Source organism: Mirounga leonina, unplaced genomic scaffold (genome assembly GCF_011800145.1).
Source record: "Mirounga leonina isolate KUSES-001 unplaced genomic scaffold, KU_Mleo_1.0 Mir_117, whole genome shotgun sequence".
Lineage (NCBI taxonomy): Eukaryota > Metazoa > Chordata > Mammalia > Carnivora > Phocidae > Mirounga > Mirounga leonina.
The window spans coordinates 4,501,412-4,518,354 of NW_023270274.1; the positions used below are offsets into that span (position 1 = coordinate 4,501,412).

At 46.3% G+C, this 16,943-nt stretch overlaps 1 protein-coding gene across 1 annotated transcript; it reads left to right on the forward strand.

The window, feature by feature from the left end:
* Nucleotides 1-1,040: 1,040 nt before the first annotated feature.
* On the forward strand, nt 1,041-16,683 carry LOC118007289 (radical S-adenosyl methionine domain-containing protein 2-like). Its single transcript, XM_035000298.1, has 6 exons — nt 1,041-1,449; nt 7,426-7,587; nt 10,145-10,374; nt 13,111-13,260; nt 14,029-14,061; nt 16,153-16,683. Exons 1-6 carry the CDS (start codon nt 1,098-1,100, stop codon nt 16,315-16,317), a joined length of 1,092 nt encoding a protein of 363 aa, XP_034856189.1. The 5' UTR covers nt 1,041-1,097; the 3' UTR covers nt 16,318-16,683.
* Nucleotides 16,684-16,943: the final 260 nt, after the last annotated feature.

Genomic DNA, 16,943 nt, shown 5'->3' on the forward strand with positions numbered 1-16,943 from the left:
AATGTTATTATGTGCCTGTGCATTCTGACTGTGATCTGGAAGGGGCCCCAAGGCGAATGGGTTCTGTCCTCAGCCTGCACAGGTCAGTCATGCTTTGCATTCTTTGACTTCCATAACGAACTGTCAGGGCGGCCCCCCTCGGGTAAGGTGCCAGGGGAGAGCCCCTGCATGCTGTATCATGCGTGAGTAATACATCTGAAGAGGTGCCTGTATCTCTCTCCAAGTTGCTGCTCTAGATGGAGATATGGACAGAGAGCAAGGTCTTGATCTGTGTCCAATTAGAAGGCTACTGTTGACCCAGGAGATAGGTGAAAGGTGAGGCAGAGAAATATATGTTAAGAAAAAAAAGAAGAAGAAGGTAGCGGGAGGGGAAGAATGAAGTGGGGGAAATCAGAGGGGTAGACGAACCATGAGAGACGATGGACTCTGAAAAACAAACTGAGGGTTCTAGAGGGGAGGGGGGTGGGAGGATGGGTTAGCCTGGTGGTGGGTATTGAGGAGGGCACATTCTGCATGGAGCACTTGGTGTTATGCACAAACAATGAATCATGGAACACTTCATCTAAAACTAATGATGTAATGTATGGGGATTATTAACATAAGAATTAAAAAAAGAAAAAAATATAATATAAGCCACATATGCAATTTTTAATATTTTAGGAGCAACATTAAAAAATAGATGAGAGAGGAAAGAATGGGAAATTATTGTTCAAAGAGTAAGCTTAGTTTAGAAAGATGAAAAAGTTCTAAAGATACAGGGGTGTGAGATGTAAATACATTTAATGCCACAGAATTATACACCTAAAAATGATTTAAATGGAAAGTTTATGTTACATATATTTTATAATAAAAAAAAGAGTTGGGGTGCCAAAAAAAAAAAAAAGGTGAGGCAGAGAGAGGCAGATGCCCAGCCCTGATCCTGAGCCTTGGGTCTTGGCCCTGTTCCAACTTTCATTTTCATGAACAAGAAAATCGAAACTTGAGCTCAGCTGAAAGTTAGTCAGAGATGTGTCCATCCTGCCCTTGTGATAGGCTGCCCCAGCACATATATAAACTGAGTCCCGAGCTTCAGTGCACCCTCAGGGCGCCTGGCCACCATGTGGATGCTCGTGCCCATCGCTTTTGCTGGAAAGCTGCTGAGCACCTTCAGGAAGTCTCTGAGCTCTCTATGGGGCAGCGTGGTCCCCTGGTTCTTCTGGCTCAGGTCAGCGGTCTGGCTGGCAAGGGGCAAGAGCACCCGGCCGCTGCAGCTGGGCCAGGGTGAACTGCAGGAGAGCAGAGGGGAGGAGGAGGAGGGCCCGGACCAGCCCACCAAGCCCACCAGCGTCAACTACCACTTCACCCGCCAGTGCAACTATAAGTGTGGCTTCTGCTTCCACACGGCCAAGACATCGTTTGTGCTGCCCCTGGCCGAGGCCAAGCGAGGGCTGCGGCTGCTGCAGGAAGCCGGTGAGTCCCCCCCTGGGAGGGAATCAGCGTGCAGCCACTGGCGGGGGGCGGGCGCAGGTGGGAGAGCTCCTGCAGAATTTGAGATGCTCCCCAGCCCCTCTTGCGACGGAGTATTAGGGTGAATTTGGGGTGGATGCCTAGGCCTTCGGAACCAGAGTTGGCTGGCGCAGACAGCAGGGAGGCAGACCCATCCCTCCTGTAGCCTCCAAGTGAGCAGAAGTCTGTGCACCTGCCGGGCTCCCAGTGCACCCAGCTTGTGCCAAGAGACAGGTTGGGAAGTTGTGCTACTTTCTGAATTTGTCCAAAGCACTGATAGATTGGGGCTTTCCAGAAATTGTTAACGAGGAAAGTCGAAAACAAACAAAAACTTTGACTTAAGAACTACAATATTTTTAGGGGCGCCTGGGGGGCTCAGTCAGTTGAGCGTCTGACTCTTGGTTGTAGCCCAGGTCATGATCTCAGGGCTATGAGATCGAGCCCCATGTCAGGCTCCACGCTCAGTGGGGGGAGTCTGCTTGAGATTCTCTCTCTCACTCTGTCCCTCCTCTCTCTGTCTAAAATAAATACATCTTAAAAAAAAAAAAAAAAGAACTGCAATGTTTGAGTCTTTTACTTTGAATCATGCTGTTTAGCTCCAGCTAAACTAGTAACAGCAACCTGACCGACTCTTTCTCAATTTGCTTAACCTTTTTTTTTTTTTACAAAAGTATAACATGCATGCCCAAAGTTGCACACATCCTGAGGGTTCAGCTAGACAAATTTCACAAAGTAACCACATCCACATAAACAGCACTGAGATCTTGAAAGAGAACATCACGGCATCCATAAGTATCTCTCTTCCAGCTGCTGCCCTGCCCCTGCCAGGGTAACCATGAGTTTGTCTTCTAACAGACAATACTTTTTGCCTGATTTCGTACTTTATATAATGAAATTAGACCATTTGCACTGCATTGGGTCTGACTTATTTTGCTCTCCATTACATTTGTTCCATCATCCACAGCTGTTCCTCCAAGTATAGACCCACCTCACTGTTCCCAGTGGGCTCTAGCTCAGGGTCTCCCCATTTCTCACCTGGATTGCTGCAATTCATACAATTGTCTCTGCTACCCCCACTGGGACATCAAGTTCCTCCACCCCAATGCTTCAAGTGCCCAATGCTATAAGCACATCATATTACACCCATTCTCCCCCAACACCTGCATAAATCAAGCCTGTGATCATGCTGTCTTCTCCTTCTGGAATGTCCTCTCTTCCTCATGTGTGATCCCTTGGCGCCTGTTACAAATATGTATTATAACACCTTTTTTTTTAAAAGATTGTATTTATTTATTTGAGAGAGAGAGAGAGAGAGAGAGAAAGCACAAGTGGGGAGGGAGGGGGAGAGGGAGAAGCAGACTCCCCACAGAGCAGGGAGCCCAACATGGGGCTCAATCCCAGGACCCTGGGATGATGACCTGAGCTGAAGGCAGACGCTCAACTGACTGAGCCACCCAGGCGCCCCCTATTAGAGCACTTTTTAAATTATACCATTATGTTTTGTTTTTTTGTTTTTAACATCTGGGTCCCCAAAGAGTTTGAGTTCCAAGGTGGAATTTTAGCATTCTATGTATCTTTGTGCTTAGCAGGATATCTAGAATGTAAAAGGGGGTTGGTGAATGTTTTTGGAGAGATGGATTAATAGATGAACCAATGAATGAAGGGAAGTCTGGTGTCGTGGAAAGAACTTAGACTCTTGACTCACAAGGCCAGGGTTTGAGCTCTTGCCCTAAAACTTGTGAGACTTATCAAGACATTTAACTTTTCTGAATAGCAGTTTAACAATCCTTAAAATGTAGATAATCAAGATAACACCTATACCGGTCACCTGAGTGGCTCAGTGGGTTAAGCGTCGCCTTGGGCTCAGGTCACGATCTCAGGACCCTGGGATCAAGCCCTACGTTGGGCTCCCTGCTCAGCGGGGAGACTGCTTCTCCCCCTGCCTGCCACTCCCCCTGCTTGTGCACGCTCTCTCTCTCTCTCACTCTTGCTCTATCTCAAATAAATAAATAAAATCTTAAAAAAAAAAAACAGATAACGCCTATACGACCTCAAAAAGTTACGACATGGCACAAATAAGTGAATGCTCAGGTGTTTTTAAATAGAGTATAAACTATAATGGTTATAATTAATACATTTATCATTAATATAATGATTTCTCAGGTTTAAGTAAATAAAGTCAATTAAAATGATCGAGGTATAACATAAGTCATATGCCCCGTAAGTGAGATTTCTGACTAATAGAGGAAAATCTATTTTGGTGATGATTAAAAATGTAAAATTAAATGTGAATTATATTTAAAACGTACTACTCGGGCAGATGATGCTTCTACAATATATTATTTACTTCTCTTGCTTTTACACGAAGAAGAGGGAATAGGATTTAGCCACTGTGAGCATCAGATATTGATCCGTGCTGTAATACGATTGCTCCTTGTAAGTTAACATCATTGTGAAGTAATTGTTGCTTGTCTAAGATCTTAACTACGCACCTACATCCTGTTCCTTCGATGCTCTATTCCTTGCATCCCCTCTATATCTTCCCCTCAAACTCATCAAGGGCTGCAGGCCCATATACCGTATCACCTTCTCCAGCTCCTCTGACCCTATTCCACCACACTTTCGGTGATAATGATGTTTCTACTGAATGATGATCACCATCAGTCACACAGGCAGGCTCCCAGCATGTTGGATTTCAGTAGTGAGATGATGGAATTGATCACTGTCTGGTCATAGACACATCTGAGTGAGAAAGACAGTGTTGAAAAGAATAGCAGATGTCATTTGGTCTGCTATAAAACAGGGCTGTTCTGGGTGAGCTGGGATGAAGGGCAACCCCACTGACAAAGATAGAAGGCTGTGGAGCTTGGGCATCCATCCTAGCTCCATTTTTTCCCCCTAGTCTTACGATCTTGAATAAATCACTGAACCTTCCTGAGCTTCAGTTCCTGCAGCCAAAAACCAGGATAGTAATTCCTTCCTTGCTGAATGAGTTTCAGGATGAAATGCTTGCCTGAACCATGTTACCTTGGGTGAGGTATGGGGAGGCCAGATGCAGATCAAGAGAGAAAAATTGGAAAGAGATGTGTAATTTGTTACTCACAGTTCCTTGGGCAGGGCGCCACTCGCCACACAGGGAGTCCTGGGTGAGGATGGGAGGGGACTGTGAACGTGACCCATCGGCGTGGTTTTCGAGGAAGGAACAGGTAGGGAGGCAAAGTCAGCTTAGCACGGGCTAGTTTGAACAATCTCAGCAAGCTGTGGTCACAAGGGCTGTCCCGGTTGTCCGAGACCCGGCCCTGGGAGGCAGAGGGCGGAGGACAGTGGCCCCGAGAGAGAGCCTCGTAGATGAGGTGCCTGGGGTGCTGACATCCTTGGTTGCTCAAGAAGAGGACCTGACCAGCCGTCAGCCAGGACCTCGAAACTGAGTCAGGACAGCATTTTAAAATGCTACAGTGAATTTGCACAAATTAAATTTCTAAGCACAGTATTCGTTACTTAGTAGGTACAACGTCTGTTGAACGGATGTTAACAAATAACATTCTCGGGGAATTTTATGGCATGATGTGCTGTTTGGCCCTTAGTAAGTTCCCCCAGGCCTCTCTGCTAGTCTGGTCGGTGCTTCTAATTATTTCGCTCCTGTGACCAAATCTGTTTGCTGCTCTCACGGGTCCCAGGCTTCCTCCTTGGATCTCACATGGGCTTGTGTTTCTGCGGCTTGGCACCCCGGGTCCTCTCCTTGCCATGCTCTGGCTTCTGTCTCTAATCCGAGCATGCTGTCTGGTGCCTGTGCCCTCCACATCAATATCACTGTATAAATTCCAAATTTCACACTCTTGTGGACCTTCGAGTTAAATTTCCCCATTCCCTCCAATCTTTCATTCGCTCCACTAAAATTCCAGTAGAATCATTGAAAGCAGGGTAACAAACCCACAAAGAAATCAACACGGAGTTGTTGGAATTGACTGATGGCACTTGGACACCTTCAGCACGGGTCGGCAGGGCGGTGGCTGCCAGAGGTTCACCAGACTGCCCGTGGAATGCAGAGCATTTCAGAGACGAGAACCTTCTGATCATGCAGAAGTACAGCATTGATCAAGAAGGAGGGGGTGAGGCAGGAGCGAGACAACAGGCCGAAGGCAGATCCGCTGCTGCCCCCACCACGAGGAGAGCCCTCCCCAAGTCCTGCAGATGGCAGAGGGCATATTTTCAGAAGAATCTGGACCACCAGGCTGTGCTCAGCCACCCCGGGGGGAGCAGGGAGAAGAAAAGCACCATACTGAAGACCGGGGAGTGAGAGTCTGCCTGCTGGGTGTGAGAGCCCACGTTCTGGGGTGCAGGCAGCCAGGGGGTACAGCATAGCAGGAGATTAAGAGTCTTCTCCAGCAGAACAGAATGGCCCAGAGAAAAGACCAAGGCTCCCAGCGTGTGGGGCAAAATCCAGTGAATAAGTCAGTTTCTCTCTCTGTCACTCTATAGTAAAACTCCATCGAGGGGTTTCTTCCTCAATCACAGAAATTCCCTTCCGCTCTTTTATGCGTCACTCAAATAAGAAAGGACGAATAGAAACACCGAAATAAAAGGCAGACGCCAAAACAAATAAGCAAAGAGAATATAGGAAAACTTCAGAACATCTGTAACTGATAATCCCAGAGAGATGAGAGAAAATTTACATATGAGAAATAGCAATGCGCTGGTAAGTAAAGAGGATATGGGAGAGTCTGGGGAACGGAAACTGGGATTTCTAAAATTAGAATTGTAATAGAAAGACTAAAAGACAAGGTCTTGGGAAAATGGGACGCAGGAGACACAGCAGGAAGGTCTGGTGGTTACAAGCTGGAGCACCAGCAGACCAGTGATAGGACCTCCAGAGAAACAAGCACGTTGGAGAAGAGGTAGGAGTTCTCAAAGAGTATGAGAAACTTCCCATACCAGAAGGAGCTGTATTTTTGGACCGAGGACCCGCCAAGTGGCCAGAACAATGAATAGAGACAGATTCTGCTAAGGCACACCACCTTGAAATTTGGGGACATTGGAAAGAAAGCTTCTAGAAGGGAAAAAGCCATGCACTTAAAAGGGATTATAAATCAAGGTGTTATCAGGCTTCTGAACAATAATATTAAAACCTCGAAGACAGCAAATAATGCCCTTAAAATACTGAGGGCAAAGTGACTTCACCCAGAGTACTATACCTGGCCAAACTAATGTTTAGGGATGCATTTGGAAACATGTAAGTTCTCATCTTGATTCATATTTTGCATTTTTTCAGGAAACTGCTAAGGGCTTTTCCAAAGGGCAAGAATTCCAGGCCAAGAGGCATCCAGCATGTGGGAGAGGGCGGGGTCCCCCTCAGCGCAGAGTGCTGAGGTGTCTCAGGCTGAGAGTCCCCAAGCAAGAACATTCTGGATGGGGCGGAGGGGGGTTCCTGCACATCTCTGTGTTGTCTCATCCATCCATGTAACTGATTCCCTACGTTGAAGTGCATCTATTTTATTTTCTTATTTTTTAAAAGATTTTATTTATTTATTAGAGAGAGAGAGAGGGAGCCCGAGCAGGGGCAAGGGATAGAGAGAGAAGCAGGCTCCCCGCTGATCAGGGAGCCTGATGCTCGATCCCAGGACCCTGAGATCATGACCTGAGCCAAAGGCAGACGCTTAACCGACTGAGCCACCCAGGCGCCCCTAAAGTGCATCTATTTTAAAGCAGGGGAGAAGGTTAGGCCCCGATATGGACATGGTTTGTTCCCCCCTGCCAAACACTGTGGGGAGCATGGGGAGCCATGGGTGGGGGGTGGGGGCTGGGGATAATGGGCAGCTTTCATTTCATTTTTTGTTACTTTGAGAAAACATCACTTTTGTCATTAAAACAATAAGGGGTGTTTGTGCAGTGGAAAAAAAAAAAGGAGAACAGAAGGAAAGATCCATGTTCTACCTCTCACAGGGATGGAGAAGATAAACTTTTCAGGCGGAGAGCCGTTTATTCATGACCGGGGCGAGTACCTGGGCAAGCTGGTGCAGTTCTGTAAAGAGGAGCTGCGGCTGCCCAGCGTGAGCATCGTGAGCAACGGGAGCCTGATCCGGGAGCGCTGGTTCCAGAACTACGGTGAGCTTCCTGGCATCACGCTGCAGTTGCCTCTGCTATGATTGTTGGTTCCGGGCATCCGGGGCCTTAGGTCAGGCATGCTGGGGGAGCAGGGGGCGCGGGGAGCAGGGTGTGGGGCAGGGAGGAGACACCAAACCCAAATCCCTTTGCAAGCCATGCATGCAGTTAGGAGGCTTCCTTCTGCGGGGCTCTATACTTAGAGCCCTATACTTGTTGACGAACTTGTTGGCAAGACAGGTAAGGAAATGTTAGCACAACTATGTTATGTGTCCCAATTCAGCAGGTGCTGAGCCCTATGGCTTTAGCTTAGCCGCTAGCAAGGAGCATTACACAGTTCCACAACCCCTACCTTATGGCTTGCTACTAATGTTTACTTTTTAAATATTAAAGGAACTATCGCTTTATTAGTCTCATAAATGAAGCAATTGGACTAAAACAATCCTTCCCACCTTTGGCTACATATTTGGCTGCTGAAGAAAGTTAAATAAAGTATCTGTGTGGGGGCTGAATCCCGGGCTAATTATATCAGAACCAACTCGAGGGGCTCTACTCTGCGGCCAGGATGCGAACCACGGAGCCTAAGACCGTGCAGTTCCCTTACAGCGGAGTTTCCATAGACGTGATATCCCTAGAGCAGTACCCGGAACTTAGGGAGCAGTGGAAAATATTCATTTTAGGAGACAGGGATAACTCTTAGAGCACAGTTTTCTGTTCTAATCTGTATGAGCTATTGGAGCCTTGACATCACTGAAAGAGGGGTTGCATTTACTCTCTATTGAGGCTGCTCACAGGAAGTCTCTGACCCCTCCCAAGATGACGGAGAGATGGGAGTGGGGAGGGGAGACTGTGGATGAGCGCGGGGCGGCCCATCTGCTGAAAGTGAAGCAAGAAGACGAATTCAGAAGTCTCTGGGAAAGGTAAATCAGGGAGGACTACAAGATGACGTGTGCGAACCAAAACGTCTGTGAAGGGAGTCACTAAGTGAAATGGGGTCAGAAGCTTCCAAGTAAACTCTGAGAACCAGATTCAGAAAGGCAAGAAAGGTTTAGGGCACGGTGTGAGCAGGGGAGAATCGGTCAGGCTTGTTGGCGGTGTCCCCGAGCCGCGCTCTCCCTCCAACCCTGGCTCTCATGCCCAGTGTGGTATGAAGAGCAGGTCCTGCGGGATCACTGCGTCCAGGGTCAGAAGCTCACATGCTGGCATGGGAGAGGCCATGTGAATGAGTGAATTTGGAGGTGCAGAAGAAAAACCCACTTCAGTCCCTTCAGTAGGGAGATAATAAGCAAGTGGGAGGCCATGAAGAATAAGAAGCACCATGCTCTATTCATAGTGGACAGACGGACAGCCAGTGAGTCATGAGCTTCCATTGACATTTATCCTCTGTGGGAGTGTAGGCTTAGTGTTGTCATATTCTGAAATCTACGTTCTGTCTTCAATCTCCCAATTAAATATTTGCAAATAATTTGAAATATTGTTAGATGTCATGAGGGAAAAACAACAGCAGTGTTTATGTATAACTATGTGGTCTGTAAGCCTCCAGTCTTCCACCTCCAGTTTAAAGGACCAAGGGTGAGTCAGTGAGCTTGAGTGGACCAAGAGAGCCGTTTGGATCAACTGCCATCTCTCTAAGTTTGGCGGTTTTCTAGGAGTGCTCACAAGACTCAGTAGCCAATTAGACTCATGGCTAAGGTTCATCAGAGCAAAGGATGCGGTGCAGAACCAGTAGGGAATGGGCATCACAGGGGTCCAGAGAGGTCAGACACGGGCTTCTGAGTCCTTCCCTTCCAGGATGTACAAGATGTGCTTTCTCGCACGCACAGTGAACCATAGGGACATGTCTGGAATGTTTTTGCCCAGGAATGCTCATGTGAGTCTTAGGGTCCGAGGCTTTTATAGAGAGCTGGTCACTTAGGCTCATACTGCTGGGTACCCTTCCACGGCAGCTGCAACTCAGGACTCCCGACAACAAAACCAGGTACACCGTGAACCTTGTTCACCAATCCCAAAAGCTCTTGACAAGCTGATTAAACATGCCGCATTGCTCCAGACATAGACACATCATCAATGGGAAACACAGAGAACATTCTGGTGGCCATACATGCAGGGATTGGCCAAAACTCCCTCATAGTTCCATGTTCTTCTAGAGACTGGCGAGGACTCAGCAAACAGATCTGCTGTGCTAACTCTCTCTTCACAAGGGCTCCTACAAGACAGTCTGAGTGCAGGAGGAGGGGATATAATTCAGATGTAGCAATTAATGAAGGACCCATTTAAATGTGCCACTAAACACTCAGACACATACAAGTGCCATTTTAGGTTGGTCAAATGGGAGTATCTCCATCACCTCATGATGTGTATATTTATTGTTTTTCAAGATTATTTAAACAAATACCAAGTATAATTCACATTTCTGTGAGTGTTGCAGGTATGAGGAAAAGTCTTTTTAAACATTAATACTTAGATACAAGCAAGATGTGTTTTATCATTAAGAGATATAAATGGCCTAAAAGCTTTGGTCCTTGAATGGAAAGGCTGAAAGGTGCTCACTTTCCCTCAGGTGAGTACCTGGACATCCTTGCCATCTCCTGTGATAGCTTTGATGAGCAAGTCAATGTCCTCATCGGCCGTGGTCAAGGAAAGAAGAACCACGTGGAAAATCTTCAGAAACTGAGGGCGTGGTGTCGAGATTATAGAGTGGCCTTTAAAATAAATTCTGTCATCAATCGATTCAACGTGGACGAGGATATGAGGGAAGAGATTCAAGCCCTGAACCCTGTCCGCTGGAAAGTAAGTACCGTGTCCCTTTTGCTGAGTTAATTCAGAAAATGTTCGGGCAAAAAACTTGTGACACTGAAACCCGAAATGTTCAAGTGAGAGAGGACTCTGGACTGACCGAGCCAGCCGGGAGACCGGGTCCTTGGACCCTCTTCCAGCTCTCTTAAACTTTAAACTACTTACACTCCCTTTGTCTCAGTCTCCCCTCTAAAAACTGGAACTGATTCCCTTCTGGAATGTTGGGAGGATAAAGGTCAAAATATATAGTCAGGGGGCACCTGGCTGGCTCAGTCGGTGGAACATGAGATTCTTGATTATTGGGGTTGTGAGTTCGAGTGCCATGTTGGGTGTGGAGATTACTTAAAAATAGAATTAAAAAAAAAAAAAGATACAGTCAGTGCTTGGAGGTGTTCTGAAGAATATGAAAACCTAGAAAACCTAACCTGTATGTATTTATTAAATATGATAACATCTTTAAAAAAATAAATACATGTATATATATATAATAAGACTAGATTTCTTCTTAAAACTCTTGGCTTATTCATAAATGGATAAATGTTCTCTATAAATTCTATTAATACATTTTTCATTGAATTATTAGAAGATATTGGGGCAGGGGCGCCTGGGTGGCTGAGTCGGTTAAGCATTTGCCTTCAGCTCAGGTCATGATCCCAGGGTCCTGGGATCAAGCCCCGCATCAGGCAGAGCAGGGAGCCTGCTTCTCCCTCCGCCACTCTTTCTCTCTCTCTGAAATAAATAAATAAAATCTCAAAAAAAGAAAAAAGAAGATATTAAATGACACTATCCCCAAGTTGTGGCGAAGTGAATTCGCCAAGATCTGTGCTTTAGGACTAACCCCTCTATCAGCTACTAAAAAGTCTAAAGTTCAAACTCAAGGTATATTTATAGCACCCACAATGTACAGACACTTACAAGTAACAGTAAATTAAAGTTTCATTAAAGTTTCCTACCCCTGGCTGTTCTTCAGAATCAACTCAGGGAACTGTTTTTAAAAGCAGCTTCCTGGACCTGCACCCCCTACCCAGAAGAACTGGAGAGAAGCTAAAGAAAGAGGTGTGGTGGGAGGAACAGAGGCTGTGGTCCAGGAAGGGGGATGGACGAGGGCCAGAGGCTAGGCTCCAGGTTCTTAGACTTTCCTTCTAGAACCACCTGCCCATCACTCTCCTCTTCCCTGATCCCCCATCTCTGTCCCACCTCTTCTGCTGTTACTGTTTTCCTCACTATTCTCTTTTCAGCTTCTCTCTATATGTATATACGTTTTTCCTCCTGGCTTTGGTTTGCGAGGAGCTCCTCGTAGCTTCTTGATCTCAGAGCTTTCTTCTCCAATCTTATAACTCCTACTGTGGCTCCCACTTGCTGATTCACTCCAGAACTGCCTGTTCAAAATCCTGGGTTTTCTGGAGGGAGCAGATTAGCTACTGCAGTTTTCGCCTCAGATCACGGGTGTCTGCAGACTGCAAACCGATGAAAATCAATGCCCTCGGGTCAGGTGCCTGGGTGGCCCAGGCCGCGTCCTCCATGGGAGGGCCGGGGCTCCCGGGCCCGTCAACAGTACGCCAGCACTGAACACGCATTGGCGGGAAGGGCCCTCATAGTATTCCTCAACAGAGGGCTTTGTTGTCACCTGGAGGCTTGCTGTAGCCACACCAGAGCCGGCCCCACCTAACCTTGCCCAACCAATCCCACCACCCTCCTCCCATTCTGCTTCTCATGCTCCTTTCAAGCTGGAACCAAAGTCACCGGGAGAAAAGCCCACGTGTGTCTTCACCCACCTGATATTCAAGTCAGCCTGGGCTTCCAACCCGTGTGGATACCTCCTCTGACCTCCCTGCTAGTCCTCTCTCCCCACCCTGTGCCTGGACTGGGCTTGGGTGCTGTGGGGACAAAGGTGAGGGGTGTCCCCTCCCTAGAAGCTCACAGCCTACTGAGCAAGACAGTCATGAAAGCAAATAGTAGAACCACTGTGTGACCAGGGTCTGCAGGGACTGGGGAGCACAGAGGAAGGGGCTGAGAATAGAGTGAGCAAAGAAGGCAAGGGTTAGGGAATTTTACAATTAATTCTAAGCTGACAAAAATGTTAATTAAACACTATGTATAATCACCCCCTTCCTTGAAAACCCCACAGACCCGGGCTCTGTGCTGGCTGTGTGTTTGATCAGCTGCCATCTCGTACCACCTTGAGCGGGTCCCTGGGACAGGGTTTTTCCTTCTCAGATGATGGTATTCCTTATGAGGGAATAATACATTCACACATACACAATTATTGACTTAAAAGAATGTTGGGAGACTCTTATTGGCTTTGGGAAACTGTCCTGGAATATTAACTGCAAAATAAACTACATAGTCGAGAGGCCTTAATAAGGATATATTGAAGTCAGCAGAAACAACATTTTGAAAATACTTGTTTCTTGGTTTGGGGATCACAAATGATTTATTTTCTTAATGCTTTTGTATAGTCCATATTCCCTGCAATGAACACCTGTTACTTGGTGTTCTGCAAAATTAGATTATCAGACTGGATCAAACATACACTAGACCAGTTTTGTATTTTTGGATGGTTGGCACTTCCTGACTTTGAGGGCCCCAGAGCAATGTCTTTCTAGACTGTTCCTGAGTCAGAGCAGTCTTCTTTGCTTAGAAGAGATGACGCTGGGTCTAGGGGAATGAAGTTTGGGGTAAAAATGGTGGGAGGCTCTTTGCAAAGCAAACACCGTCCTTATCTTCCAGGTCTTCCAGTGTCTGCTGATTGAGGGGGAGAATTCTGGAGAGGATGCTCTGAGGGAAGCGCAGCAATTCGTTATCAGCGATGAGGAATTTGAAGGATTCTTAGACCGCCACAAAGAGGTGTCCTGTTTGGTGCCCGAGTCTAACCAGAAGGTTGTATGAAGCAAACATTGCTTGGTTCATCCTCACACCTTGAGATTGACTCCAAACAGGGAGCTCTAGCCCAGAGGGATCCACACACTGTTCCTTTAGAGGGTTCAGCGGGCAGGATGGGAGGGGTGCAGTCACCTTCCAGCTGTGGGACCTCTGAAGGAGCTTCAGAGGCCCTTCTCCCTCCCCTGTCCTTGGGCCATGCGTCCACCCATTGTTCCCACAATGGGAGCTGTTCCAAGGACACAGCCCTGAGCGGGGACAGCTTCCTATAGGAGGATAGGTCCACCTCCCATATACCTATAGAAGGTATAACTAGTTACAAGGAATGAAAGTCACATTAAAATCTTCAGGTAAGCTCCTAGGGAATAGCATTAAGGCTTTACACATTGAAAAAGGGGGAAATTCCGTGTAGGGTAGGAACAGCCATTGGGAATATTGAATACAGAACAAGGGTCTCCCACAGCTTGAGGAAATGGGGAAATTAGCCTGGGGATTTCATTGTCAGGGAAGCTGTCAGAGTGGGGCAGGGAACCCAGCCTGCTGGCAGTTTCCGGAATCTGAACAGACACAGACAGATGCCCCTGCAGATGTATGTTAGGTGGGGACGGGGGCGCCAGCGGATCGATTGCCTTGAAAGGGACATACCCAAAGCCACTCAAGGGATATAAGAAGCGTAGAATCCCGAAGTAATAAAGCACAAATATACCAACGCTGTGAGACAGACCCTTACACTTGAAACTACATTTGTATTTAATTTCTCTTTTGCAGATGAAAGATTCCTACCTCATTCTGGATGAGTATGTAAGTATTTGTAATGAATTATAAAATTTGAAAACTTTTAAAATAAGAAGAATTTTAAAAATTAGAAAAAATTAATTAAGCCGCAATGCCAGAGTTGAGCTATAATGAGCATAACCGGTCCCAATTTTTCTTCTGACCCAGCATTTCATGTTTTTATCGTCACTGATTAGCATTCATATTATAGAGCCCTTCCCGCACTGGGTGGGTTCCGAGCTAAGCACGTGGGCAGGACTTTGCTTGAACCTGGGCCCTGTATTTGCACCAACCCCAGGCGATGGATCCGTGGATATCCCCTTGAATCTGACATTGCAAAGAAAGCAGAGTCCTCTGTCATGCCGTCTTGGGCTGGGAGTTCCCCGGCAGTGGGATCCCAGGGTGCTTTGGAGGGAGGTCCTCTCCCACTTCACATCACCTTTAACACCTCGGATGCTGCCAGCTCGTCTCTGACTGATAAGTCTTGGCTTTGGTGAGAAGCGGTTGGTTACAGCTCCTCTCTCCAAACCGCTGATAGCATTGTTATACCTCTGCCTTACGAAGAAAAAGGAAAACCTACCCCTTCTCAGATTTGAAAAACAAATCACTTTTTTCTTTCCTTTGTCTTTTTTTGGGGGAAGGGGGCTAGATTCATAAATCTTTGCCAATAGTTCTAGTATAGGACGAACAAGTCCATCCGAAGACCTGTTTCTAAGAAATGAGCTCCAGGGGTGCCTGGGTGGCTCCGTCTGTTAAGCACCTGCCTTCAGCTCAGGTCATGATCTTGGGGTCCTGGGTGTTGGGCCCCACGGCAGGCTCCCTGCTCAGCGGTGGAGCCTGCTTCTCCCTCTCCCTCTGTGTGTGCGTGCATGCTCTCTCTCTCTCTCTCAAATAAATAAATAAAATCTTTTTTAATAAAACAAAGAAATGAGCTCCAACAAGAACAATGGCTTTAATGTATACATGGAATTTGGTGTTTTGAGAAATATTTATTTTGACTTTTGGTATTTTCCTATTTTTAAATTAATCAATGATGCTTCACAACCATTTCATTGTTTCTCAACATGAGCTTCCTTTATGGAGCGTAAGGGGAAAGCACTAATGTTCAACATGTGGGCTCGAGTTAGAAATGAAAAGTCAGAATTTTTTTTTTTTGTCTTTTTAATTTTTTATTTTTAGAGAGAGAGTGTATGTGTGCAAGGAGGGAGGCTGAGGGGGAGGGTCAACGGAAGAGGGAGAGAGAGAATCTTAAGCGGGGCTTAATCTCATGACCCTGAGATCATGACCTGAACCGAAATCAAGAGTTGGATGCTTGATTGACTAAGCCCCCGTTCCGCACCCCATTTTTTATTTTTGGAGTATCATGATTGGCTGGGGATTTTTGGAGTATCATGATTGGCTAGGGATTCCTCCACAAACCCTCTGGTCTCCACACAGTTGCCACAAACATAGTGGAACCAAAATTTGCTTTTGGTAATTTAACATTTTGATTCAACAAGTATTCCTACAAGATACTTAGTGACATAGCTCAGAAGAAGTGTGAAGACCTCATTCCTGCCTATAAGGTGCTTAGTTTAGGGTGAAAACTGGGACGCTTGACAGGGCATATTCGACCCTTCTTGACCTGGTGCCTGCCTGCCTTTGTACTTCCTTATCCCTCTTTCTCCCTTTCTTGAAAGAAGTTTTTATTAAGGTTATGCCTATATATTTATGCATGAACCGTTTTCACTCCACAATATCATCTATCTGCAATTTCCCAAAGACACCACCCTGCTCCACGCATCTGTACTTTTATAACGCTCTTCTCTCCAGCTTACAATTTCTGAACGTCACCCCTCCCCCATGGAGGGACATGCACCTGCTGCGGCATGTGTATAATTCGGTCTGTCGTGCACTTAATTGATCTAATGTGTTTATGTTAGTTAAGGTGAGCTACTTGAATAGAGAAAGGGTCTTCAAGGAGGTCAGCATCCTTAGTATGGTGTCTGGCCCACAGCCTTCAATAAATATTTGTTGAACTGACTGCACTATCAAAAATCAGTCTGGATTAATCCTCAAAATTGAGTTTCACGGGATAAATTATATAAAATTATCCCCTTTCTGTCTTGAATTTCCTAGATGCGCTTCTTGAATTGTAGGAATGGGCGGAAGGACCCTTCCAAGTCGATCCTGGATGTTGGGGTAGAAGAAGCTATCAAATTCAGTGGATTTGATGAAAAGATGTTTCTGAAGCGAGGAGGAAAATATGTATGGAGCAAGGCAGATCTGAAGCTGGACTGGTAGAGCCGAAAGCGCAGCAAGCTTCAACCCACCCCTGGGGACTCTTGCTCAGACTCAAGGTGTGGCAACTTCCAGCAGCGGCGCTTCCTGTAGGCATTTTGCAGTGGCCCCAGATGTGATTTTCTGTTGCACAGGCTCTCCGATTATCTGTGGTAACTGAACACACAAATCACTTGGGTAATTGAAATCCATGATAATGCAAAACCATTAACTTTAGTTAATTCGCTTATTTAGGATTTAGTTCTTTGAGCACTGTTTTCTGTGACTCCTATGTTCCCCAATTTTGATGTTATTTTTTCCAGTCCTTTCATTTGATAGACTCAGGGTTATTTTCTGCTAAATATTGAAATGCCAATGTTCATACCCAGAGCAATTACAAAAGCTCTCCCCCAATTATTCTGCTTGTTGCAACACTCTTTCCTTTCTGTCTTTCTACCACTGAAGTCTTGGACTTTTTACCCAGAAGTCTAGAAATAGTCAGCAGATGTTTCAAAGAGTAGGAAATGATCATCTCATCAGTTTTCAGTAAGTACCTAGAAGGAGATCGTTCGTCTGCCTGTGCTCTGCGCGACCCCTGGCCCATGTTGACTACTCCATGAACGTGAGCTATCTCTGCTGCTCTCCTTCTT

What these genes read in the sequence shown, in the direction of transcription:
- LOC118007289 (XM_035000298.1), top strand. Translation starts at nt 1,098, where the DNA reads ATGTGGATGCTCGTGCCCATCGCTTTTGCTGGAAAGCTGCTGAGCACC. An exon ending in GCGGCTGCTGCAGGAAGCCG is followed by an intron (nt 1,450 to 7,425) that starts GTGAGTCCCCCC and finishes TACCTCTCACAG; the next exon opens with GGATGGAGAAGATAAACTTT. An exon ending in ACCTCATTCTGGATGAGTAT is followed by an intron (nt 14,062 to 16,152) that starts GTAAGTATTTGT and finishes TGAATTTCCTAG; the next exon opens with ATGCGCTTCTTGAATTGTAG.